Source organism: Elephantulus edwardii, unplaced genomic scaffold, assembly GCF_000299155.1.
Source record: "Elephantulus edwardii isolate Elephantulus edwardi_28Jun2011 unplaced genomic scaffold, EleEdw1.0 scaffold00236, whole genome shotgun sequence".
Lineage (NCBI taxonomy): Eukaryota > Metazoa > Chordata > Mammalia > Macroscelidea > Macroscelididae > Elephantulus > Elephantulus edwardii.
In genome coordinates this window covers 1,403,719-1,429,106 of record NW_006399986.1, presented here as the reverse complement: position 1 = coordinate 1,429,106, position 25,388 = coordinate 1,403,719, and the positions used below count along the sequence as shown (strand labels likewise).

The 25,388-nt window shown below is 53.1% G+C and overlaps 2 protein-coding genes across 2 annotated transcripts in view; both read left to right on the top strand.

Annotated features, from left to right (window-relative positions):
• The window catches only part of ZNF541 (zinc finger protein 541), a 30,542-nt gene extending 29,567 nt beyond the window's left edge, over positions 1-975 (top strand). The window contains exons 13-15 of the mRNA XM_006898699.1: positions 196-336; positions 504-685; positions 807-975. Coding sequence (XP_006898761.1) covers positions 196-336; positions 504-685; positions 807-975 — 492 coding nt within the window. The remainder of the gene's footprint in view (positions 1-195; positions 337-503; positions 686-806) is intronic.
• A 4,575-nt stretch (positions 976-5,550) lies between these two features.
• The window catches only part of NAPA (N-ethylmaleimide-sensitive factor attachment protein, alpha), a 31,259-nt gene continuing 11,421 nt past the window's right edge, over positions 5,551-25,388 (top strand). Inside the window, exons 1-3 of the mRNA XM_006898638.1 lie at positions 5,551-5,773; positions 22,346-22,425; positions 23,033-23,149. Of these exons, the coding sequence (XP_006898700.1) occupies positions 5,676-5,773; positions 22,346-22,425; positions 23,033-23,149 (295 nt within the window). The 5' untranslated portion in view covers positions 5,551-5,675. The remainder of the gene's footprint in view (positions 5,774-22,345; positions 22,426-23,032; positions 23,150-25,388) is intronic.

Here is a 25,388-nt window from a genome sequence, read left to right as displayed (position 1 = left end):
TGAAATGATTGTTTTTGACCCTCATGTTGAACCTCCTCCCTGCTGGGGTTACTTTGTGACTTGGGGGGGCATGAGTAGAGCAGGAAGTCCAAATGGAGAGGCTGGTCCAGTGGGGTGTGGGTTAGGACGTGGGCTGGCCCTTGTGTGGCCACCAGTCAGGCTTTCTCCTAGCCAGCTTGCATCTCCTTTGGTTAGATCCAGACAAAGACGGTGGCCCAATGCGTGGAATATTACTACATCTGGAAGAAAATGATCAAGTTTGACTGTGGCCGAGCCCTGGGGCTAGAGAAGAGGTTCAGACGGGAGCCTGAAGAGGCAGAAAGGACAGAGGACAAGGTAGGGGCCGGGGCCAATGTGGGAACCCTGCTGAAGGTTGGTGGGCTTGGGGCAAATGCTTCTCCTGGAGGGCTGTCCCTACAGTCCACACTTGTGCCCTCCACACCCCATGTTTCTGAGGACAGTGGGGAGTCAGCACCCTCATGCAGCCTTTGCCTTCCCCACAGGTCACCTGCAGCCCTCAGGAGAGTTCCAGCCACCGTGCTACGCCCGAATTAAAGATAAAGACCAAGAGTTACCGGCGGGAGTCCATCCTCCACTCCAGCCCCAGCACAGGCCCCAAGAGGACCCCAGAGCCACCAGGGAGCGTGGAGAGCCAGGGCATCTTCCCCTGCAGGGAGTGTGAAAGGTACCACCCCCTCTTCCGGCCCCTTTTCCAGGGGGGCTCACACTGATCCCCAGTCTCAACCCAAGGCCCTCCCCTCCCCCGGACTAACTCAGTTCCCCCTCCCCTGACACTCCCTCCTCAGGGTCTTCGACAAGATCAAGAGCCGGAATGCCCACATGAAGCGGCACCGGCTCCAGGACCACGTGGAGCCCATGGCCAGGGTCAAATGGCCTGTGAAGCCCTTCCAGCTGAAGGAGGATGAAGAGGAGGAGGAGGAGATAGGGGCGGACATTGGCCCCCTGCAGTGGTGAGGCCCTCGAGAGACAGGGCCTGGTGCTGGGGTGCCCTCCCGCCCTCCCACATTCAGCCCTGCCAGCACACACCAGGCCCCACGTGTGGGTGCCGGAGCCCCACTGTCCTCTCCTCATTCAGCAGCTCGTCTCCCCTTTGGCCGTCCAGCCTCGTCCAGACCACGGAGGCGAGGCGGGTAGATCCGTGGGGCTTCAGCCTTGGCCTCAGGTTCGAGGCTGTGTTGTGTTTGTTCAGTGAGGTTAGGAGCAGCAGCTTAGGTGGGAAGGGCTTGCAGACCCAGCCTGTGAGCCTCCCTCACCTGGCCGGCTTCCCGCATTCATCTCCCAGTCACTTGTACATTGTTAGGTCGTTGTTTTTATTCTATGTTTTTTTGTATGTGTCTACTTGAAAATTTTATTAAATTGGGTTCTTGAGAAGCTGCCTTCTGGTCTTCCTCGCCTGATGATCCCAGTAGCCATTGGCTAAGATTGACCCGAGTGATCGTGACTGCGTCCGTATCTGTTAACGGTTGTGTTCTGAGAAAAGGCGGAGGGTGGTGGTAGACGGTTGACAGAGGGGCGACACTACCACCCTGCATCCGAGATCACAGGGAGGAAGAGCAGATGAGGACGACGCTACTTCCAGCGGCTGGGGCTCCATGGTTGAGGGAATTGCCGTGGGCATCACCAGGTCAACAGGAATCTCTCTCCTGCCCCCAGATTCTCTCCCTTCATCGTGGACTTGGACAAGTCCCTTCCCGTACTGGACCCTCTCATTTTTCCCATCTAGAAAATGGCATGAAAGTACCGACCCTCACCAACACGCCCACATCTCCCTTTGTGAGAAAATGTAAGAGTCTGTGGCAGGTACACCGTGTGGACTTCGCCACCTCCCATAACCCCCCGTTTCAGTTTCCCCAGCTCTCATGAAACTGCAATTATTGTCTGGGTCCCAACTTAGAGCACATCACACTGGAGGAAACGGGACAGCTTTAGCTTGTAAGTCATTTCTGACTGACCGCACAACCGTGCAGGACAGGGGACAGTCCACCAGAGTTTCCAAGGCTGTGAACCTTTCAGGAGCCGACTGCCTCGACTCTCCCTCAGAGCAGCTGCTAGGTTCAAACCACCAGCCTTTTAGTCAGCAAGCAGCACCATCACAACTCCTTAAAAGGTGGGGGCTGGGGGTGGGGGATGGTGCATTAGTTATCAGTGGAGCCATGGTTAAAGCACTTGGGGTCTTACCAGCCAGCCGCTCCAGGGGAGAAAGATGTGGCCCTCTGCCCCAGAAAGATTACAGTCTTAGGAACACAGTTCTACTGTGTTCTGTAGGATTTCTATGGGTCAGAACCAACTTCTTCATAAACTTGATAGGCATGTAATATTATTTTTTTAATTTTACTATTTTTTTGTACATGTACCGCCAAATCGGATCTGACTGGTACAGAAGGAGATTGTCCCTCCTTCTGCAGCAGAGCATCTGGTGGATTCGAGCCACGCCCCTCTGGGGTTGCAGTACAGCTTTTTGCCACTAGGCAACCAGAGCTCACTGCATAGGCGTATAATATTATAAATTAAGATCTAGGTTTAACATGTGTTTGCCTAAATTTTTTTTTCCTTGGTGGGTACATTTTTGTGTTTCCGAACATTTTAAAATGTCATTGTGTTGAAAGACAACACAAATTTGGCCATTTTAAGTGCAAAACACAGTTGCATTAGTTACGTTTATAGTGCTAGGCAGCTTGTTGTTATATACCATTGGGTTGCCTTTAACTCATAGTGACCTTATGTACAATATCTCTGAACTCTGTCCTATTCTGAACTAATCTCTGTCTCTGACACACCTGCCCCTATTACCCCAGGCACTGTGTCAGTCCCTCATCCAAGGTCTTCCTTTCCTGTGTAGCCCCTCTCCAAGGACTTGTCTCTCCTGGCAATATGCCCAAAATGTGTCAGATGGGGCTTCAAAATTGTTGCCTCCGGAGAGCAACTTGGTTTCACACTCTCTGAGACAGGCTCATTTGTTCTCTTTGAAATCCGTGGTATATTCAGTACTCTTCTCCAGCACCACAACTCAAAGGCATCAATTCTTCTATCATACTTATTCACTGTCCAGCTCTTTTGATGCATAGCAAGTAATTGTGCAGACCATGGCCCGGATCAGGTGCACTTGAGTCTCTAGACTGCTATCTTTGTACTTCAGCACTCTGGAGAGATCCCTGACAGCCGACTTTCCTAATTCAATTTGTCTTTTGGTTTCTTGACTGCTGGTTCCAAGAGTGTTACTTGTGGGCCCAACTAAGCGGAAATTGTGAACAATTAACAATCTCTTCTCCATCTTTCATGGTGCTGCCAAGTGGCCCAGTGGTGAGAATCTTTGTCTTATTGATGGTGAGCTTCAATTCATATTAACACTGCAGTCCTTTACTCTGTGCAGCAGATGTTTCAGGTCCTTTTCAGTTTCAGTGAACAAGGTTATGGCAATTGGGTGTCATCAAGTTGTTTTGAGTCTTCCTCCAATCCTGATCCCTCCTCATGAAGCCTAGCCTCCCAAATTCTGTTCCACATACAAATTGAAGAGGTATGGAGACAGGCAGCATCCCTTATGCACTATTTTTTTTTTATTTTGAACCATGTAGTGTTTCCTTGCTCTGTTCTGATGACTGCCTCCTGGCCCAAGTATAGGTTTAGCATGGGCAGAATCAGAGCGTTCTGGGATTCCCTTTCTCCTCAAGGCTAGCCACAATTTGCTGTGGCCCACACAGCCAAATGCCTTTGTGTAGTTAATGAAACACAGACATCCCTCTGGTACTCTGTGCTTTCAGCCAAGATCCGTCTAACATTGGCAATGATGTCCCTAGTGCGATGGCCTCTTCTAAACCCATTTCTCTTGTTGATGTACTATTCCAGTCGTTTTTGGATAAGCTTTAGCAAGATTTTGCTTGTATATATTAGTGATGTTGTTCAATAATTTCCACACTATCAGATCACCCTTTTTTGGAATGGGAATAAGAATGAATCTGTTTCAGTCAGCTAGCTAAGTAGCTGTCCTCCAGATTATGTAAAAAACTTTTTCCTAATCTCAGAAAGTCAGGTCCCACCCAGCCGGAGTTAGGGACTATTAAGCCAGTCCTTAACAGCCCACTTAACAACTTAACTCTTTGCTGTTGAGTAAGAATCGCCTCATAACTGACTCCAGCAGATTTTCAGAGGCTGTTAATTGCAGAATAAGCTGTAAATGGCATCTTTCACCAGCAGAGCAGTTGCTTAGAGCTCGCTTCTCAATTAACAGCACAACTCCTTCCCTGCTATGCCACCACTGATAGTTAACTCACACCTCATGTAATTGCGTCTGTTATTCATAGGGCTCTCGAAGACCTGTTATTTCACAAGTGGATGACCACCCCAGTTTCTGAGTCTGTCTGAAAGCACCCCTGAAATCTGCTCACTGTGGCTATCCCTGTTGGTATTTGAAACGTCGGTGACATAAACGAGTTGCATTGGAGAATTGCATTGGAATTTTGCATTGCAAGTTGCATTGGAGGGACCTCTTTAAATTGCTGAAGAACAAGGGTGATAGTTTAAAGAAAGACTAAAATGAGTAATTCAAGCCATGGCGTTTTTTGTTACTTCCTACGTATCTGAAAGTTGGACAATAAATAAGGAAAACAGAAGAATCCATGTCTTTGATCTGTGCAGTTGGAGAAAAGTACTGAATATTCCATTGACTGCCAAAAGAACAAACAAGTCTGGCTTGAAAAAGTGAAACCAGGGTGCTCCTTAGAGACAAAGATGGTGAAACTTCATCTCATAAACTTTGGACATTTTGTCAGGTGCTTGGAAAATAAAGGATGGATTGATACAGTGATTGCATGATAGAGATCCAGCAAGGTTCCCTCGACTCGATGGCATCTAACAACGTGTAATTGCTACACATGGATTTTCAGCTCTTCCCGTAGGAACTTCTTACGTAGAGTTAGACAAGCTCTGTTCTTAAAGAGCTCTCTTCTCAAGCAAGTCACAGCATTTCTGTTACCAGTTGATCTTTGGAGTGTTTTCACTAAACCTCCCCAAGCCAGTTTCAGCAGTCGTCGGCAGAGGGCGCCAGAAAAGGCAGGCTGTCTTTTTATTACCACACACGCCCTCCCAATTGTATGAGAATCCTGCGAGATTTAGTGCGGAGACGGCAGCTCTAAACTGCGCCAGAGAACTGTCAACAGTCACGTGAAGGCCTGTGGTCAGCTGACTAAACGTCAAAGCTCGCACAAAGGGGGTGAGCTCCAGCAGGCGAGCGCCGCTGATAATTGGTGAAATAGGATCAGAAAAGGTACCGCCCTGGGGCGGGGCTTTCATTTCGGGGATTTGGATTGGTTTATACCATCACGTGGTACAGTAAGGCGCCCTCCCCCCGCTAGAGACCACGGCACCTACGCCAATAAATGCGCATGCTTCGAAATCTGTGCCCACCGATTGGACAGCGAAGGTCACGGCGCAGTCCAGGGGCCGTCGGGGGGCGTGGCTTTGCAGCGCAAAACGTGCTATTAGGCAGCTGGTTGGTTGGCGAGGGTCACATGGCGAGGGGCCGCTGGAGGTCCAGCGCCGGTGCGACGTCAACACAGATCTGCTAGGCTGTTCGGGATCTGTCTTCCGTGACCGGGCAGCGGTTGAGTCCTTCCCAAAGGCCTGGGTCGGGCGGTTTGCCGGGTACCTTTGCCGCCGCCATGGACAACTCCGGGAAGGAAGCGGAAGCGATAGCGCTGCTGGCCGAGGCGGATCGCAAGGTGAAGAACTCGCAGTCCTTCTTCTCTGGCCTGTTTGGGTAAGAACCTCCCCAAAGGCAGTCCGAGACCTAGGTGGGTTGGAAGTGGGGTCGGAGGAAGGTTGCCTGAGGCGGTGGGGCTCAGGCGGGATATAGAGATAAGGCGACGTAGCCTAAGGTAACTAAGCGCTAAGATGCCTGTACTGTGCTGTGGCCACACGGGATGGAGAGGGGACAGCCGAGAAGGTGACGCTGTCTTTAGGCAGCTAAGGGAACTTGGGCTAAAGATGGGCCATGGAGCCAGAGGAGACCAAGACTTTGAAAGACCCTTGGTTTAGGGGTCTCAGATAGTCACAAGGTTAAGTCGCCTTCGGGAGCGCCGGGAGAATAGACTTGAAAGATCTCTGATGAACCTGGGGCCAGTTCCACTTGTCCGAGGTGTTGACACAGTGCTCGTGGAAGTGGATTTCCGTGGAGCCTGGGGTACAGGTGAGGGCAAAGGAATCTGACACTTGCTGGAGGGCACTGGGACTCGGAGGAGCCCAAGTTGGAGATGTGTCAGGTGCCTGGGATGATGAGCAGAGTTTGGGGAACTTATGCTTCAGGGGAGATCCAAGTGGAGGAATACCTGGGAGTGGTGGTAGCCTCACAGGCTAGAGAGGAATGTGCGATTGGGAATGAGGGACGCTGGCTTGGCTGAGATGGAAGAATCAAGGGAGACATGAAAGTCTGCCTTGTAATCACAAGCAAGTAATAATAGGGAGCTCCAGGGACAGGGCCTGAGGCGGGCCGAGAAGAAGGTTGGAAGGGCTCCTGTGAGGCAGAACTAATGTGTCAGACCAGACAGCTCTGAGTAAGGATGCCTAAGTGCTTAGAAGCAAGCCTGGGACTTGCTGGAAGCTTGGGGAGTATTACTCACTAAAATTGCATCAAATCAGAACCAGCTCAGAGCTAACCTTCCGTCAGGTGTTTCTGAGACTATAAATTGCACAGGAGGCGATTGCCTCTCTCTCCCACAGGGCCATTAGTGGCTTTGAACCTCCAGCAAGGGATCGCCTTTGGGTTAGCAGTGCATGTCCCTATGGACTACTCCATCAGAGCTCCTGCTATATGGGGGGGCTGTTAGCTGTTGCGAGTAGGGCAGTGGCCCTAGACTTGCAGCGTTAGAGGACTCCAGGCAGAGGAAGTGGGGAGCCCCGGAGAATTGGTGGGGAGGATGCTCGGGAAGGAGCTAGAACGGGTGAAGGTGAGATTGTCAGGACTGTGAAGACGAGGAGAGAGGAATTGGTGGTTTGAAGAACTAAGAGTGACGTGCTGGCAGCCTGTGAGCGATCCGTGAGCTTTTCACTGGAAGGTCAGCTGTATAGACTTGAGTGGAAGGTCTGACAGTCGACTCTGGTCGAGATCGGAAATGCTGTAGGGTACTTCCCTTGTCGCTGGGAGTCACAGTCAACCGAACAGCATCTAATAACAGCAGCAGAGTGAGGAAGGTGCTCTCCCTGGGGGTGTCAACAGTTGGGTGGTCAGCTGCTAGCCTAAAAGGTTGGCAGTTCAAAGCTCTCCAGAGGCACCGTGGAAAAAGCCTGGCGATTTGCTTCCGAGCGGTCTCAGCCGTGGAAACGCTGTACTGCTGTGTACACAAGGGTCACGTGAGTCACAGTGGACTCCACAACAACTCACAGCAGAGACCAGCCGCAAGCGGGGCTCAGACCCTGAGAGAGGCAGAGGCGAGCAAAGGATGGGGTCTGGGGACTGGGTGAGCCCCCAGAAGTCTGGGGACTGGATGTGGGAGGAGGGCACAGGGTCGGGAAGAGATTGTCAGCAGCTCAGCAGGGTTTGGGAAGAAGTTAACACAGAGGAGATGGTAGAGGAAGGAGGCTTTTGTGATTTGAGGGTGGATGGTGTGTAGCAAAAGAATTTCTCAACATAGAGAAGCGTCTTGAGATGGAGGATTCAATTGATTAGGTGAGGAAAGTTTTGGAAAATGAGAGGGAAGGGGAGTGTGTGTTTTCTGCTTTGCAAGGGGAGAAGTTCAAGTGCTGCATCTTAGAGGCGGGGCCAAGAGCTCAGTTTCAGGTAGTAGTTTTCCTGGGTGGTTCTGAGTGTCAGGGCACATCTAACTAGTTGGGGCGCCTTTGCTTTGCACTTACCAGGAACAGCGAATGTGAGCCCTTGAGGCACGTGCAGGCTGCCTCAGAAGGCAAGATTCCCGTCCTGTCAGCGTGTAAGGCAGCAGAGAAAGGGCCCATGACGTTTCACAGGCTGTTGGCCTTTTTGGGAGCAGATTTGCCAGCCCTTTTCTCTGTCGGAGCGACGCTGGGAGTAAGCCACTGCGTGCTTTTACCACTGTACTGACAGGCCTCTGTGAAACTAGATTAAACCAGAACCCACTGTCGAGCCGAATCCTCATGGTGACCCTCTGTCCAGTTTCCAAGGCTGTAAATATTTCTCCCATGCAGTGACTGGCGGGTTCAAACTGCCAACCTTTCAGCCAGCAGCCCAGCGCTTACCCTACAGTGCCAACAGGGCACTTCCCAGATGATCAAAGCAGACTTGTGTTTGGAACGTGGGTTGGGCTGTGCAGTGAAGTTCTGAAAAGGGAGGAAGGCTCGCTGAAGAGTGAGCCGAGGGTTTGCTGAGGGAGCGGGACCTGGGAGCGTGCTCTGGGCTGCAGGATCAGGGCAAACAAATCAGGTTCTGCCTAGGGTGACAGAGGACCAGGTTGTGGGGGAGGAAGCAGGGGGCTTCCAGGAGAGGAAGCTAGTCAGGCTCCAGTGATGGCAATAAAGGGGGTCCTGGTACTGTACTCTGGTGGGGTGTCCACGGGGTGGGGCAAGCACTGGAGGCCGATGGAACCTGAAAGCTTTGAACTTCAAGGGACTTCCATGTCATTGTGGTGGTGAGTCAGTTCCAACACAGCCGCGCTCCAAGCCCGTGGCCTTGGAGTTTAAAATTAGAATGTGGAGAAGGGGCAAGTGAAGCCAGCGATGGGAACAGGGGCGAGCCGTGGTCCAGAGGGCCTGGCAACATAGGGCTTGGGCTTGAGGAGGTGCTGGAGAGCCTGGAGGACCTGAGCAGCTGGCGTGCGGGGCGGATGAGGTGTGGGAAGAGCAGAGAAGGCGGAAGGCAGAGGACTGGTGCAGAAATAACAATAATAATACCTCTCGCCGTTAGCGGCAACTCCCCGCCATGTGTCAGCAGAGGAGGACTGCTCCAGACGTTTTCTGTTTCCTCAGCTGGAATCTACGGAAGTGGATTACCAGCCAGGCCTCTGTAACCACAGGGCTGCTGGGCGAGTTCAAACCACCAGCCACCAGTGGTCAAGCCAGTGCCATTCGCACCACCCAGAAATTGTAACAACCTGAAAAAACTGGTTTGATCTTGACTCACAGTGACCCTGCAGAGCAGAGTAACATTTTCCCATAGAATTTTCGAGGCTGTAATCTTTACGGGAACAAGCCATCTCGTCGTCTTCTGTGCAACAGCTGGTAGATTTGAACCAGTGACCTTCAAGTTAGCAACCAAGGAACTAACCACTCTGCCACCAGGGCAGATGTTGATTTTAAGTGCTCAGTTGGAGTCTTGAGTCACGTCTAGCCTGGCACTTTACCGGCTTCTCTCATTTGCCGTCATTCGATGCTGTCAGGTTATTACTGACTAACAGCATCGCCGTCACAGAAGCGGACTGCCGGTCTTTGTCCCCCAGAACTCCTGGCTGGCTGTGAACTGCCAACTTTCAGTTAGCAGTCAGGCACCCCCAGGGCACCTTTCTCTCCAAGTTCCCGTGGAGGCAGTCAGGGAGCTGCTTGAAGAAGTTGATTTTTCTGAGAGGTGGCATCCCCGCCCAGGTCTGCCTGAGCCCAGAGCTCTTTTTCCTCAGTGGCTGCATTTAGAGGCACCCATTCAGGGCCCGGTGTTTTAAGAAGGGAGTTGGCCATCTGGCTGCACCAGGAGCTGCTGTCTCCTTGTCCTCTACCTCCTTGATCAAGGCAGGGCTATTTGCTCCAAATACTTGAGAGACTAGGCCCTTCCGGCTTCAGAGTCCCTTCTCTTTCCCTGAGTTGTTAAGATGGTACTGAGAGAGGGATGTGGGCCAGGTGAGGAGCCTGGTTGGGAGCAAAGCAGGGGATTGGCTGGGGAGAGGCCAGCTCAGAGCATCCCGCTTCAGGGGCCTCCTCTCTGGAGGTTCAGTGGCACCGCCTTCCTTCTTGTCTGTTGGACATTTCACCACCTCTCCTTCTCCAGGAGTGCCTACAGGGAAGTGTTGGGGCTCATCTTAGCCCTGGGGCTTCCCCTTCTCTTCAGGGACCCTCGGTGGGGGTCATAGCTGAATGTCAAATGGGTCGGGCAGAACCTCTCAGCAGCTACTCGGCTGTCAGGTGCTTGGCGTCCCTTTCTCGCCGCCTCGTTTCTGGGCCGCCCAACACTGGAGGCTTTGATGCGTCACCAGCAAACAGTTACAGCAAAAGCCAGAGCCGCCTCTTCCTCCCCTTGTGCCCCTCCCTCTGCACCCCACACTGCCTAGAGGGAGCCATGGGGGCAGGGACCGGAGGCCTCAACTTCCTTGTGGGGTTTCCCGAGGGAACATCAAACAAGGCTCAGAAGATATTCCCGCTCAGTGTCCCATCCTTCCCAGAGCCCCTCTCCACTGGGCCCCCAGGGGTCCTGCACATTCTGCGTTCTGCCTGTGCCCTGCAACCTTACCTCTTCCTCCAACACCCCTCAGAAAGTCCAGACTCAAAACTCCTCTCTCTGACATTTCAGATGCCAGCAGGGTCACCCACAGTGCACAGGTTTCCTCTTCCAGACTAAGACAGGTTAGCAAGCGGGGTTGGCCAGCCACTTCTGAGACAGCAGGTCTTCAGAAACGCCATGCAGAACAACAGGATCCGGTCTGAGCCAGCGCCAGGACAGAGCGGGGCAGCATCTGGCAGGGTTTCATTCTTTAGTACAAGGGTCACACTGCTGGCGTCACCTGGAGGTCGCAGTCTGACTGACGCAAGAATCTCTCTACTGCTTGTTGTTAGTGAGAGTCATTCTTTTTGCTGCTGAGTCGGCTCCATTTAGATCTGGAAGAATGGCTAAACTGGCCAATTCACTCACACACACACACACACACACACACACACACTCACTGTGCATGGGTTCTGGCCAATTCCCTCTCAGATAGACCAACACACACATAGACTAACACCCAACACACACATAGACTAACACACACACACTCTCTCTCTCACAGTAGATTCACGCTCCCATAATCTTATGTTCAGGGCTCCCCAGGGTGTCAGAGGGGAGCCAGGAACCTCCAGAACTCCCATCGACCTGCAGAACACCTTTCCCACGAGCCCCCCAGGTGACTCCCGCACCCCACTGACCACTGGGAGCCTCTGGATCTCCTTGACCCTGCAGAGCACCTTTTCCTGTGGGCTCCCCGGTGCTGACTGCCAGAGTCCACAGGGGATCCGTTCTCGGAGCGGAGGCTTCCCTGAGGGGTTGTAGGACTTCCTGAGAGACCTGGAGTCCTCCTGAATGCAGTTTCAGGTCACTTACTTTATTTGAGGGCATTTTGCTGTGTGATCTCAGCTTTCAGTGCTGCTGCTGCTTGGGACGGGGGGATTGTGTACCAGGGAGGGAGTCTTTCTTTTACTTTTGAAAGAGAGGAGCAAACTGGGGGGCGGGAGGAGAGGGCTGGGCGGGGAGAGAAGTGCAGCAATGAATGAATGGAAATCCAAATTCTCTGTAAATGTTCATTAAAATTATTAAATAAAAAAAATTAAAGTGTTGAATGGCAAAGGACACACTGACAAAGGAGATTAATCAGAACTGGTTTTGACAAGCACTGTGGCAATGGGACGATTAAAACAAACTTTCAAGGACTATTCAACCTGAATCCTTCTGATCATACGGAGATTTTTGAAAGTATTTCTTTGAGTTTATTATGTTTAATTTGTTTTACTTGTTTGTGTATAAAGGATGCTCATCTAGATAATAGCATAATTAGGATTTAAAAAAGGGGGAAATATTAAATACTATATATTTGTAATAAACTGAATGTTGTTTTTTTTTTTTAAAAAAAAGGGAAATTTCTTTGTGGTTGGAAATATACACAACAGAACATTGAGCAATTCACCTCTCAGTCCACAAAGAACTCCATGGTGCTAATTCCAACCATTCTTACCCTCTCTTTTTGAGTTGTTCCTTGTCAGGAACTGGCTAACCTGCACCAGGACCGCTCATCTTGGCTTGACCATCCTTTCTACAGTAAACAACTCCAGGGACCAGTATGCTAATGAATAGGGAGTGACTAAAGGCCTCAGAATTCTAGGAGTGTGATACCTTCTTGTTTTCCAATAGATATCATAGGATATCCGGAAGATGTCTTTGTTTTGTGTTGAGGTCTGAGAATGTTCGATCTACCAGTCAACATCTCTGGACAGATAAGAGATAATGCAATTACCCCTGCAGGCATGTTCCTAAGATGTATATATACCCTTGCCAGAATATTAAACTTGCTGTTTGTCACCAGCAATTAGCCTCTCCCTCGTCTTCATTTCAACCTAGTGCCTCCTTTTGTCGGAATTCTCCCGACATATCGGGGCTGGATCCCCGATAGTTCCTCCCATTCACATAAGCTCATTTCCCCCTAAGGTCCTTATCTAAAATTCACAGTTCTCACTGTCACTTGGCCTCATGCAGATCTTAAAAGAACAGAAGGCTCTGGGCAGACATTACTAGTTAAACTAAACTACACATTAAGCCGGAGATGGGTGATTTTAATATGTGGTACTCAGGCCTGGTTTTAATTGTTTTTTTTGTCAAACATTCTTCTAAGTGTCATAGCACTGGTCTGTCCATTTGCTGTACAGATGTAACTCGTGGTTGCTGTGATGCTAATCACTGTGACACTGATGTGTCAAGTGCGATAATGGTCACCCATGGTGGACAGTGTTGGGTGGAGCTCCCTCATGAAAACAAGCTTGGAAGCAGGAGTGGCATCCACTTCTGAAAGAGCTTGCCTCCAGAATCCCTGTGAACTTGGAGAAACGATAAAAGTTATAAAAGAGGGGGAGCTCTGGTGGCCTAGTGGCAAGAAGCTGCACTGCAATCCCAGAGGCACATGGTTTGAATCCACCAGATGCTCTGCTGGGAAAAGGAGGGAAAATCTCCTCCTGTACTAGTCAGATCCCATTTGACAGTACACACACGCGCGCACACACACACACACACACACAAATAAAATAATAATAAAAAAATTTAAAAAAGTTATAAAAGTGTTCAGGTCTTTAGTTCATAGGGTCGCTATGAGTCGCCTACGACTTGACAGCACTTAACAACAATAATAACAGCACAGTTTGTTTGATTTTTTTTATTAGAAGTACAGCACTTTAAAAAAAAAAAGTATAGCACTTTGTGGACTAGAAAGACAGGGAGTCAGCTTCTATAAAGATTGTTGTTTCTGCAAAACTAACAGCTGACCCTCCAGCGAGTTTTCACAGGTTGTAAATATTCCCAGAGGAAATTGTCCTTCTTTCTCCCATGGAGCGCTGGTGGATTCAAACCCCCTGCCTGTGGGCTGGTAGCACAACTCCTTCGAGGCTACCCGAGCTCCGTACAGGACAGTTCTGCCCTGCCAATTTTTCTTGCAGAGCCACTGCCGGAGTTAGAACCACCAACCTTTCAGTTAGTAGCCAAGAGCTTAAACCATTGTGCCACCAGAGCTTCTACTTGGTCTGTAAGCCTCATGAGAGATCCCCAGGGTCAAGTGTATTGTTTCCATTTTACTGATAAGGAGACTGAGGCCGTGTGCGTGCCAGCTTTGTTCTGTGGTTCTGGTTCTGGTGTAGGGAGATGGGAGAACAGGGTTGTAGGGCAGCATCTTGTGGTGGGGTGCACTGCATCGAGGGGCACAGCAAGGCCCCACTCTCACAGAGGTTGCAGGTGGGAAGTGTTAAAGACCCAGAGACCCACACCCCCTTCTCAGGTTACGCAGTTGGATGGAGCACTGAGTCTAGGGCCGCCCGCCACCTCTGAGGGCAGCCTCTGTGTTCTGATGTGGTCAGCGAAAAAAGAGGTGGCCCTGCCACAAGGTGGATTGACACGGGTCACCGCAACACTGGGCTCGAACAAAGCGCAATTAAGAGGCCGGCGCCTGACCAGGCAGGCCTCATTGTGTTGTCCGCGTGGTCACTGAATCAGGAGTCAGCTTGATGACACTTGACAACTGTAGCAAAGGGGGCAGGGCGGCTCCGTGGTGGCTGGCTTCCCCTAGAGCCTCCTCCTAGCAGCTGAGGGAAACCCAAGATGCACTGGCCTTGTTTACCAGTCCAGAGAGGCTACAGCAGTCAGAGGGTCCTGGATAACTTCACAAGGTGGGCGAGAGGCGAGGGCAGGACTGGCTTTCCCGGTCCAGAGCCCCATTGCCCTACCCTGCCCCCCTCCGGTGGTGGTAAGCCCCTCCACACATCCCTGGGCCTCTCTTGAGTCCCAGCTTCCTTATTTGTACAACCGACCAACCGCTTGCTTCGGAGTTGGCTGCAACTCACAGGACCCGTGTGTCCCACAGTAGGGCTGCACTCCCGGACCTGTGGAAGGAGGTGGCCAGGCCTTTCTTCCTAGGCGCCTCAGATTGGAGTCAAACCTTTTATCTTTTCAGTTAACAAATGAGCACGTTAACCTTTTGCACCACCTGGGACTCCGTGTTGGCAGAGCAGGGGTGATGCTCTTCTCAGCAGGCCGGCTGCTGCTGCTGCTACTGCTGCTGTTCTGAACCACCAAGTGGATTCCAGCACTTACTGACTGCGGGGCACAGCAGAACTGCCCCGGAGGCTTTCCAAGCCGGGATATATTTTTGGAAACTTTATAAACACACACACTGTGTCTTTCTCTTTCTCTCTATCTCTGTGTGTTTTTCTCACGCATACTACATACACACACTACTGCCATGTCAATTCTGACTCATAGCCAGTCCTCTATTGTGTTATTGAGCTGAGGAAGACATTGCCTATCTTTCTCCCTCGAAGCTGCAGGTGGGTTAGAAGAGCTTACCTTTGGGTTGATAGTGTAGCTCCCTACCAGCCGTGCCACCAGAATGGTTCATATGTCTGTGTCTGTAGCTGTGTGTGTGTGTGTGTGTGTACACATAGGCACACATCTGTTCATCATTGTTCTGTACCGTGGAGCCGACTCATAGCTGACCCTCCAGTGAGTTCATGTAAATCACATGACAGGCAGATTGCCCGTCTTTCTCTGAGGAGGAGCTGGTGGATTCGAACCTCAGGCCTTTGGGTCCGCAGCACAACAACTTAGCACCAAGCCACCACGGCTTCATATATGAGTCCCAGACAGACTGTTTTGTTCATCGTGGTGTTGAGACCGTAGACAGCAAAAGAGACATCAGTTCAGCCGTTTTCTCCATGCACAGTTCTGTGACACTGATGACGCTCTTTGATGCCAGCCTCAGCCTCCTTTTCTGGGTTGTTCAGTCATGTCAACTCTCTGCTCCCTGTGGTTCCGGTCTGACCTCCTCAGTGGCTGTCCTCAGTTTGATCTCGAATAATGATGTTGTTGTCCGGGGCCATTGTGGTGTCTGTGATTCATCGGAACTCTGTGAAGGACAGAGCTGCACCTCGCCCTGTCCTGCCCTTTTCCTTGATCTCCACGGTGCTTGAGCCTGTTGTTCCTGTCACCGTATCTTGAAGCACAATGCTGGGGACAGGTCTGTTTCACTAGTTAAGCTAGAGTGCTGATTGGCCACAAGGCTTTAGGGATTTTTTTTCGGTTTCAGATTTAAAGACTGTCTCAGGGTGAGAATTTCAGGGATTCCTCCAAACCTTCACGACCCTGGAAAGTACAGCCCACGGGAGTTTGAAATTCTGTTCTGCAATCCCCCCTAGCCCCCCCCCCCGCCCAAGTCTGGATTGCCAGATATTTCTCAGAGCCACTGGTGGGTTTGAACCACTGACCTTTTAGTTAGCAGCCACACACTCAGCCATTGCACCATCTGGGCTTAGTCACCCTATGAGGCTGTGAGGCTGTGTGGTGGCTGGTGAGGCTGTGGTAGCATCTTAAGAGCCGGCTTCTGCAGGCGCGAGATCACAGTTCTTCCCAGCTGGGACTCCGACAGCTGGAGACTGGAGGTTGGAGACTGTGTCCCTACCAGGGGAGGCGAGCACCTAAAGTGGGGGGGTGTTTTTCTCCATCTGCCCTGCCATTTGAGGTCTTTGAAAAAAATACTCAGTTGCTCACCAAAAGATTGGCAATTGGAACCCACCAGATGCTGCTTCTGGGGAGAGGGAGGCGGCTGCATTCTGTTTCTGTGAAGATTTACAGTCTTGAGAGTCCTCCTAGAAGCAGGTCTGTCTCACAGGGTTGCTGTAGGTTACCAGTGGGCTTGGCAGTGTTGTTTAGGAGACCTCCAGTGGGGTGGAGGGGAGGCTGTTTTCTGGAAGCCAGGCGGTGGCCCGGGGGTTGAGGGAGTGTGAGAGATGGGCCCCCGGCCTGGTGGTCCCAGCCAGCCAAGCCCCGCCGTCTGCGTCGCTGGCAGCGTTCTCTCCCCTCCATATGGCAGTGGCTGGAGGTTGGCGGCTGCTCCGGGGAGACCTGAGACTGCTTCCTCCGCTGGGGAGGGAACAGCAGAGCTGAGCTGTAATTATAGACAGGCCGCCCCAGACCGTCCCCTCTATTCCCGGCTCAGATGGATCCGCCGCAGAGCTGTGGGCTGGGAAGAGTGAAGCCGAGAGGCAGCGCTGGGGGAGGGACGTCAGCTGTCACTGCCACCGGGCCCTGGAGAAGCTGCAAGCCCTGTTAAGCGGCTCTGGAGTGGGGTGCGAAGCAGAGGGGGGTGGAGGTGCAGAGGGGGACAGCTTGGCTTCTCCCCTTTGGAGTTGGTTCTCACCCTGGAGAGCACCCTTCATGAGAGAGCTCGCACCTGGCCTGATAGTCCATTTGTGACCATGTCCACTTGTTATCATGTGCCCAGGCCACTGGGCCAGGCACTCGTTCTCATGCTGGACCTTCTTCCGTGCTGCCTCGGGGCCTTTGCACTTGTCCGCTGCCACCGAGTCCTGGTGACAGCGTTGCCACGGCTTGGCTGCAGATGGGTGCAAATCCACCAGTTGCTCTGAAGGAGAAGGATGAGGCAGTGTGCGGCCTTAAAGACTGACAGCCTCAGAAACCTCGTGGTGCCGTTCCACTCTTGTCACACAGGGTCGCTCTAAGCCGGAATCGACACCAGATAACTGGGTTTCTGGGGTTTGTATGAATTTCAGAGGAGTCCAGTGGCACAGCGGGTCCCGTGTTGGGCTGCTAACTGAAAGGTTAGCTTTGCAGATCTACCAGCTGCTCTCATAACGATTTACAGCCTCAGAAACCCAGTGGTGCCGTCCTCCTGAGCCTTGCCAGTCACTGAGAGAGAATGGGCTCGGTGGACGTGGGCTGGGCGTTGGGTGCCGTCTGTCTCCCACCGTCCCTCTGCCCATGACTGGGCCTCCATTGAAGTTGAGGACCAAGTGGAGTTACCTTATCCTCTTGGTCTCTGCTGGACACTTTCAGAGCGATCCCTCCTCCTTCGATCCCTCTTTCACATTCCAGATTGAGAATTCCAACCCACAGGGACCCGCCACCAGGGTTTCCCAGGCTCAGAATCTTACGGGGGTCAGACTTCCCATCCTTCTCCCAGGGAGCACGTGGAGGGGCTGGACTGTGACCTTCTGGCTGGCAGCCCGACGCTTCCCGTGCCACCAGGGTAAATACTGCACTCAGCTTGCTGATGTCCTGTGTGTTGTCTGCAGCCCATCCCCGACGTTGTCAGGCCAGGTCCTTCTCTATTGGCTGATATCCTTTCTCCCCAGTGCCCAGCACATGATGGCTATTCAGACAATTGTCCCTCAGGCTGGTGGCTCTTCCCTAGGACCTGCTTCAGACCCTGGACTGGTCACTCTCTTCACTCTCTTTTTTTTTTTTTAATTTTATTATTTTTGTGTGCGTGTACCGTCAAATCAGATCTGACTGGTACAGGAGGAGATTGCCCCTCCTTTCCTGGCAGAGCTTCTGGTGGATTCGAACCGTGCACCTCTGGGACTGTAGTTGCAGCTTCTTACCACTAGGCCACCTGAGCTCCCCTCTTCACTCTCTTTTAAAACCTTATTCTCTTCTCCAAAAGAAGAAGGGACGACTCCAGCTAGACATTCCTGACCCTCTCTTGAGTCCCTCCTGCCAACCTCTGACTGTGACTGGGAATGTGGTGTGGTCCAGGGAGGCGCCTGGGCAGGCGCTAATCCCCCGGGCTCTCTGCCACACAGCGAGGCTGCTGACCCGCTGTAGAGCCAGCCTGGCCCAGGCTGGCACCGTAGACTCTCAGCCAGCAGTTGACCTATGGCCACGCCGTGAGCCCTGGCCCGGCTGACTCGGCCAGTGGCTGGCCGCCAGGCTTGGGGCCTTGGAGCGGGCATGCCATTTCTGCTCTTCCAGAGGTCTGGGGCAGACTGTTCCCCAGTGAAGGGACAAGTGCACTTGCACTTGGGGGTCCACAGGTAGGCAGAGCTGGGCTGGGTCTGTGCAAGTGCCCCTTAAAGAAACGTCCCAGAGAGCATCCTCTGGTGGCTTTTCACAGCCAGGTGCCTGGCATGGTGCCCTTCTGAATTCTTGGCTGCTGGTAGAAGTGACAGCTCCCCTCCTCAAGGCCAGCAGGTGTGGTAAGGAAGTCACTTCAGACAAGGGCCCCAGATCCCAGGTGTGTATGGTGTGTCACCTGAGTGAGGTCACTGGGCAGGTGAGTGGGTGCAGCCAGGCCAGCCCCATCAGCAGATGGGAGGATGCCATTACTCAGGGCCAGTTCCAGAGACGGCACAGGGGACAGGAAGACACTATCAGCATTGTCCCAGAAGGCAGAAAGAAGGGACAGCTCATGGCACCAACCATACACACAACAGTTGGACCATCCTGTCTGTAGTTTTCACCGGCTGAGGTTTAGTAGCTCCCCAGGCCTTTCTTCCTAGTCTGGCTTAGTCTTCTTTATTCTGTCCAACGTCACAGCAGCATGTAAACCTGCACTGACAGACCAGTGGTGGCTGCCCGGGAAGCCCCTGGACCCTCTCCTGCCGAGTCACTGTCAACTCTTGACCACTTCCCTTAGGTTTCTGAGGCTGTGTTGTTATTTTTTTTTCTTTTTTTTAAATTTTTGTGTGAGTGTACCGTCATATCAGATTTGACTGGTTACAGGAGGAGATTGTCCCTCCTTCCCCGGCAGAGCATCTGGTGGGTTCGAACCGTGCGCCTCTGGGATTGTAGTTGCAGTTCCTTGCCACTAGGCCACCAGAGCTCCCTGTGTTGTTATTTTTATTTAAGGATTGTAAATTTTAATGATAGTAGATGGTCTCCTTTTTCCTCCCCAGAGCCAGCTGGCAGATTCAAACTGCTGACCTCTGGGTGATCTAATTTACTATTATTATTATTATTATTATTGTTGTTGTTATTGTTATTATTGTTATTATTTTATTTCCTTTGGGAATCGAAGCCCACATCTCCCACATGGAAAGTGACACTTCTGCGGGGAAGCCACCACTCTGGACTCAGGAGATCTAGTTCATTCACTGACTCCCTAGTCTGCCTGCCTGCCCCAGGGGTGTTTTACCGACTGCTGACAACCTGACCTGGCTGGAGCTTCCTTTCCGGGGACGTTGGTCTAGGTTATTTCTTTTCCTCCCTCTTACTTTGCCCCACATACCAGAATCATCACAGACCACTATTAAAAAATCCAAGCCCAGGAGGCACAGCAGTTAAAGCCCTTGACCCCAGGCGTGACCACTGTGGTGGTCTCTCCCAGTGACCACTGACAGCCTTGGAAACCCCAGGGGCTACCTCACTCCGCCGTGTAGAAGCCACCATGAGCTGACATGGGCTTGATGGCAGGAGGGTTTTGGGAACCGCACCCGGACCTTTAAGAGGAATTCCAGGGAGCATGGCTATGAGGGTGGTTTGAGAGCCCGCGGACAGCAGGTTGGCACCACCGTGGCTGGTCATTCCTGTGTGGAACAGGACTGCACGCAGCTCTGAAAACCCCCTTAGTGGCCATCCAGCCCCATCCCTGCAGGCAGCTCTCCAGGGACGCTCCTGGGACAGTTGGCGCAGGGGAAAGGAGAGGGCTGTGACCATTTCTGTGTTTTAACTAGGAAATACTCTCCTCTTTATAAACAAAACAGCAGCAACTGGGTGATGTCATCAAGTCCTCCTTGTGGGGCGCTGATGAGTCAGTTTCGACTCTGGCCATCCTGTGTGACGGGGTAGAACTACTCCATGAGGTTTGCTCATTTGGAATCTGTATGGAGGTGGGTCACCGCATCTTTCCTCTTGGTGCCACTGGGTGGAGTTGAACTGCCAGCCTTGCGGAGAGTAGCCAAGTGAGTAACCACGGAAGTAGCCAGGGAAGGCTCCTTGGTCAGTGCAGGGAAGTCCTGAAGGCCACATGATGGGACTCCAGGGCAGCAAGTGGTTCCTGCAGTCACAGAGACCACAGCCCTCATGTGCTAGGCCTGGCTGAGTTATCAGAGGTGGAGACAGACAGCAGGACGTAGCCGGGCTTAGAAGTGAGGGAGTAACGAAGGGTCCACCCTGAGTGAGGAAGAGAGGTGCTCTCTTAGAGGCCTCGAATCTTGGGTAAAGCTACCCAAATGTTGTTGTTGTTGTTATGTGGCGTCGAGTCGTTTGCGACTCATAGCGACCCTATGCACAACAGCCCTAAACCCTGCTCTATCCTGCGCCAACCGCACTGCCTCTGACACACCCATCCCGATTACCCCAGTCACCGAATCAATCCGTCTCATAGAGGGTCTTCCCCTCCTGCACCGTCCCTCCACCCTCCCAAGCATGATGTCCCTCTCCAAGGACCTGTCCCTCCTGGCAACATGTCCAAAGTATGTCAGACGAAGCCCCAGAATCCTTGCCTCCAAGGAGTAGCTTGGTTTAATCCTCTCCAAGATGAATCTGTTTGTTTTCCTGGCAGTCCATGGTACATTCAGTACTCTTCTCCAGCACCACAGCTCAAAAGCATCAACTCTCCTTCTGTCCTCCCTAGTCATTGTCCAACTCTCTGATAAATAACAAGCGATTGCAAAGACCATGGCCTGTATCAGACGCACCTTAGTCTCTCGAGAGACACCGTTGCTCTTGAGTACTTTAGAGAGGTCCCTAACAGCAGACTTTCCCATCGCGATACGCTTTTTGATTTCCTGACTGCTGGTGCCAAGAGTGTTGACTGTGGAGCCGAGCAAACTGAAGCTGTGAGCACTTTCAATCTCTTCGTCATCCATCCTGATGCTGCCGATTGGTCCAGTGGCGAGAATCTTTGTCTTCTTGACATTTTGAGCCTCAGTCAAATTAAGGTGCCAAATGAGGCACCTTAATTTTTTAAAATGCATTCCTACGTAGCACCCAAAGGGAGGTGTGGTGGTGTGGTCCCCATTACATATTGAGCTGTTATACAGAAGATTGGCTGTTTGAATCCACTGTCACTGAGGAAGAAGGCTGAGGCCCTCGCTCCTCTCTTGAGGATTTACAGCCTCAGAAACCACAGGAGGGTCATTACGAGTCGGAATCAACTCAGACAGACTCAGAGGCAGTGGGTTGTAGATGGCCCAGGGCCCTGCTGTCGGGCGCTGTATTTCAAAGGGTTGTTTCCCATCACGGACGTTGCAGCAGCACCTTGCAGAAGGCATTTGGCCTTCGTTCTCCACACCTGAGACTAATGAATGAGGGCCCGCCACACGAGAGGACTAACTGGGGCTGCGATTAAGCTCAGGAGGTTCCCATAATCCATCATGGGGAATCATATAGGAGCCCTGAGGTTCAGAGGACCTTCCTGGTTGGTGAACCCATAGAAGCGGTGGTTCATCCCTGTTCCCCCATCCTGCCATGTGACCCCTTGCAGACGTCATCCTGTGTGTACCTTGGTTTCTGTCTTATTAGGTTGTAATAATCAGGCTGTAGTCAGGTCCTCCCAGTGAATTCTGTGAGGTGTTAATGGAACCCCACCCTGCCCGGGATTGTAGATTTGGAGAGAGGCTTCGATTCTGTAGGGAAGTGCTGTGGGCTTGGGAGTGAAGCTCGAGTCAGCCACACCTAGAAACAGAATCTTAGATGGAGAGAGAGAGAGAGAGAGAGAGTGTGTGAGTGTGTGTGTGTGATGTGAAATGACTTGCTGCCAACTAGTCGGGAAGCAGAAGTTTGCCTATCGGGGAGTCCACGCCTGTCCTGGTGGCACAGTGGTTAAGCACTCGACTGCTCACTGCCCGGCCCACCGGCTGCTCTGCAGGTGAAGCTTGTGGCCGCTTCCGTGAGGGTTGGAAACCCAGTGGGACAGTTCTGCTCTGTCCTCTGTACTCGCTGTCCCTTTGCACCGGCTCAGTGGCGGTGGGTTTTGTACAGGGACGTGGGGGCGGGGGCGGGGAGTAGGGGTGCACAGATTTGTCTGGGTCTGAGCCCAAGCAGCACCAGGCCACAGCTGGTCCTGGAGGGAAGCTGTGGGGGCTGCGGTGTGGGGGGGGTGCTTTTGCCATTCGTGGAGCCGAATGCTTCGGTTCTGTCAGAAGCCAGACTCCGTGGTCTTACCTTGTCTAAAAATCTTTTCTTTTCCCCCAGAGGCTCATCCAAAATAGAGGAAGCATGCGAAATCTACGCCAGAGCTGCAAACATGTTCAAAATGGCCAAAAACTGGAGTGGTACGTGCCGGACCACTTGATTCTCAGCTCCAGTGCCACCTCTGTGCCCTCAGCGCCCAGTCCTGAGGGTCCAGCCGGGCCCACCTCTGTCCCCTTCTCATGCCGTCGCTGCCCTCGCTGGCCTCTTGGTCAGCTTCCCGACCCGACATGTAACACCGTCAGGGTGATGTGGGCTTGGGGTGGGGGGTGGAGAAGGGCTGTATATTTAATCTGCATGGTCCCTCTCCTCAATCACCACGCTTGCATGTCACCTGCGGTGCCCTCTGGTGGTGGACCTGAGTTTTGGGGTTCAGGGTTACCCTTGGGAGGCTTGTGTCTGCAGCCCTGGTCTGTGTTCACCTTTTCTTTGGGACCTTAGGGATTGGTGACCTGAGATGTAGGGGCTGGGGAAAGATCTTAGCTGGACACACCTGGCATTCTTCCTGTACTTGCTGGTGTCGGGGCTTCCCTGCGAGGCTGGGCTCCTGCCTTGGCCGGGCACCGCCCGTGGCGCTGCTGAGATCCTCTGCCCAGTGGTCTGGAGCGCTTGATCTTGGCCTCACCCCCTCCAGTCCCATCGTCTCTCCCACGACAGCTGGACTCAGCCTTCTCTTCCCTTCTCTTCCAGCCGCCGGAAACGCTTTCTGCCAGGCCGCCCAGCTGCACCTGCAGCTCCAAAACAAGCACGACGCTGCCACCAGCTTCGTGGACGCAGGCAATGCCTTCAAGAAGGCCGACCCCCAAGGTGAGGCCCAGGCTGGCCGCCTGGAGCACCAGGGACCAGAGCCGTCCTCAGGGTTCAGTGCTTGGGATAGACAGGTCAGGAAGCGCTCACACTGGAGGCGCACTGGCTACCCCCTGGCTCCCTGCCGCTGGCATTGGCTTCCTCCCGGTGCCTGCCTCCTTACTCGGCTCCCCCCACCTCCTGCACTCTCCCTCTTGCAACCTGGGGAGTATGAGAGTGGGAGTTCTATTCTAGACCCTCCATGTGCCAGGGGGAGCAGAAATCTGTTCTGCTGTCAGAATTAACAAACAGGAGGAGTGGGGAGCATCTGGGGCTAGCCAGGTAGCGTTTGCTGCCAGTGCAATCGGAAATGTCCCACCTGGCGTTTCTGCGCCCTGGTGGGGGTGTGTGTGGAGGGGATGAGTCTCGCCTTAGTCACCAGGGAACGTGAGCCCTGGCTTCCTGAGCCCGGAGTAGGGCTGCCAGGGCCCGTCTCTGTCCGACTCTGCTAATCCTGAGTGGAAAACAGCCCCAGGGCACCAGACCTTTGGATTTCACAGGCAAGCGTTTTAATTTACTTATTTTTAATCTCATTGCCAGACACAGGTCTTTTAATTTTAGCAAGCAAAGGCTGTGTGGTTGGTTGCTTGGTTTTGGTTTTGTTTTTTTTTAAATGACTGTCTCCAGCCACCGCAGGGCGCAGTAGTGGTTCAGCAGTGGAGTTCTCGCTTCCCACGTGGGAGACTGTGGTTCAGTCCTCAGCTAGCGTACCTCTCTGCCGGGGTCGCCGTCTGTCAGCGGAAGGCTGGCGTGTCACTGGGATGCTGACCGGGTGTCAGCAGAAGCTTGCACACTGAGGCAGGTTAACGAGAAATGCCTGGGGATCTCCGGCCGCAATTCAGCCAGGGCTCACCGCGGTCCAGCTGGCCAGCCCTGATGGGCAGCACGGGGTGGGACGGCCTGTTCGTCCCTCGTACACGTGGGGTCTTAGGGAGTCGAAAGCAACAGTGGCAGCTGGACTCACCTGTCACCATTCTCTTGAAAGAGGAGGGAAGTTGCGTGCAGGTTAAAAATACTAATGTGTGTGGGATATGTTACCTGGGGCCATCCAGTTGATTCAGACTCAGGGTGACTTCCGTGCATAGAGGAGGACAGTGCTGTAAGATTTTCCAGGCCAGGAGATTGCCAGGCCTTTCTTCCACAGTGCTTGGGGAGGGGTGGATAGTAAACACTTTGTGTGTGTACTAGCCCAGAGCTTAACCATTTGTGTGGACATACGCACCCCTGAGCTGAAGATTGACAGTCCCTCAGGGGCCCAGTGCTGGTTCTCAGTCTGGTGCTCTGTGGCCTTGAATCCCACAGGACCCCATGGTCAGGGATTCGCTCTTGGTGTGATGTGAGTCCAGCAGAGCCGGGCTGTCTTCTCACAGGTGGGGCTCCCCGAGAGGTGGTTTCCCGGCTGCACTGGGAGGGGTCTCCCCTGTGTACCTGTGTGTACATGCAGCGCCCCAGCACACCTGGCAGGTAGTCCCACGAGTCCACAGGAGGCCGAGTGAGTGAGGTGACGCCGAGGCCGAGCTGGGGGCGCCCTCAGGCTTGTTCCACTTGAATCACCCCGGGGGAGGCCCCTCCTCCTCAGTCTTCCCATCTGCTCCCTGGGGAAGTGGTCGGCCTGGAGACGCTGCGGCCTCTGTGACGTTTCAGCTGCTGCTCCTGAGTGACTGGAAGGACGGGTTTCTGGCCAGGCCGGCCCGGCCCTGCCCTGAGACACGTGCACTGCCTGCTCTTCACACAGACTCCAGAACATTCCACAGCCTGGCCCCGCTCGCAGCTTGAACGTGCGGGCCCCTCCTTGGCCTTTGATTCGGTCCCCGTGTCTCTGCAGTGTCACCCTGCGGGGCTGTGTTTGCTGCTCAGGACTTGACCTTGGGAAGCAGGGAGGGGAGTCGGGGTGTCCAGGCCTGGAGGGGCAGCACGCGGAGAGACAGCGTGGCCAGGCGGCTGTGTCACGAGCACAGACAAAAGCCCATGGCCGGCGCACGCTGCCCTCAGCTGCCCCTCTAAGGAGGGGACAGCACCGCTGGCTGGCTGGGGTGGGCCTTGCAGGTGCCCCCTCCCGCCCACATGCCAGGGAGAGCCTAATTTGGGCATAGCCGGGCAAAGAGGTGCCTTGGCTGGAGCAGGGCGGGGTGTGAGAGTATGCTGGCCTCCGCCGTCTGGGACCACAGCCAGCCTGCGGGTGGGGGAGAGGGTGCTTTGG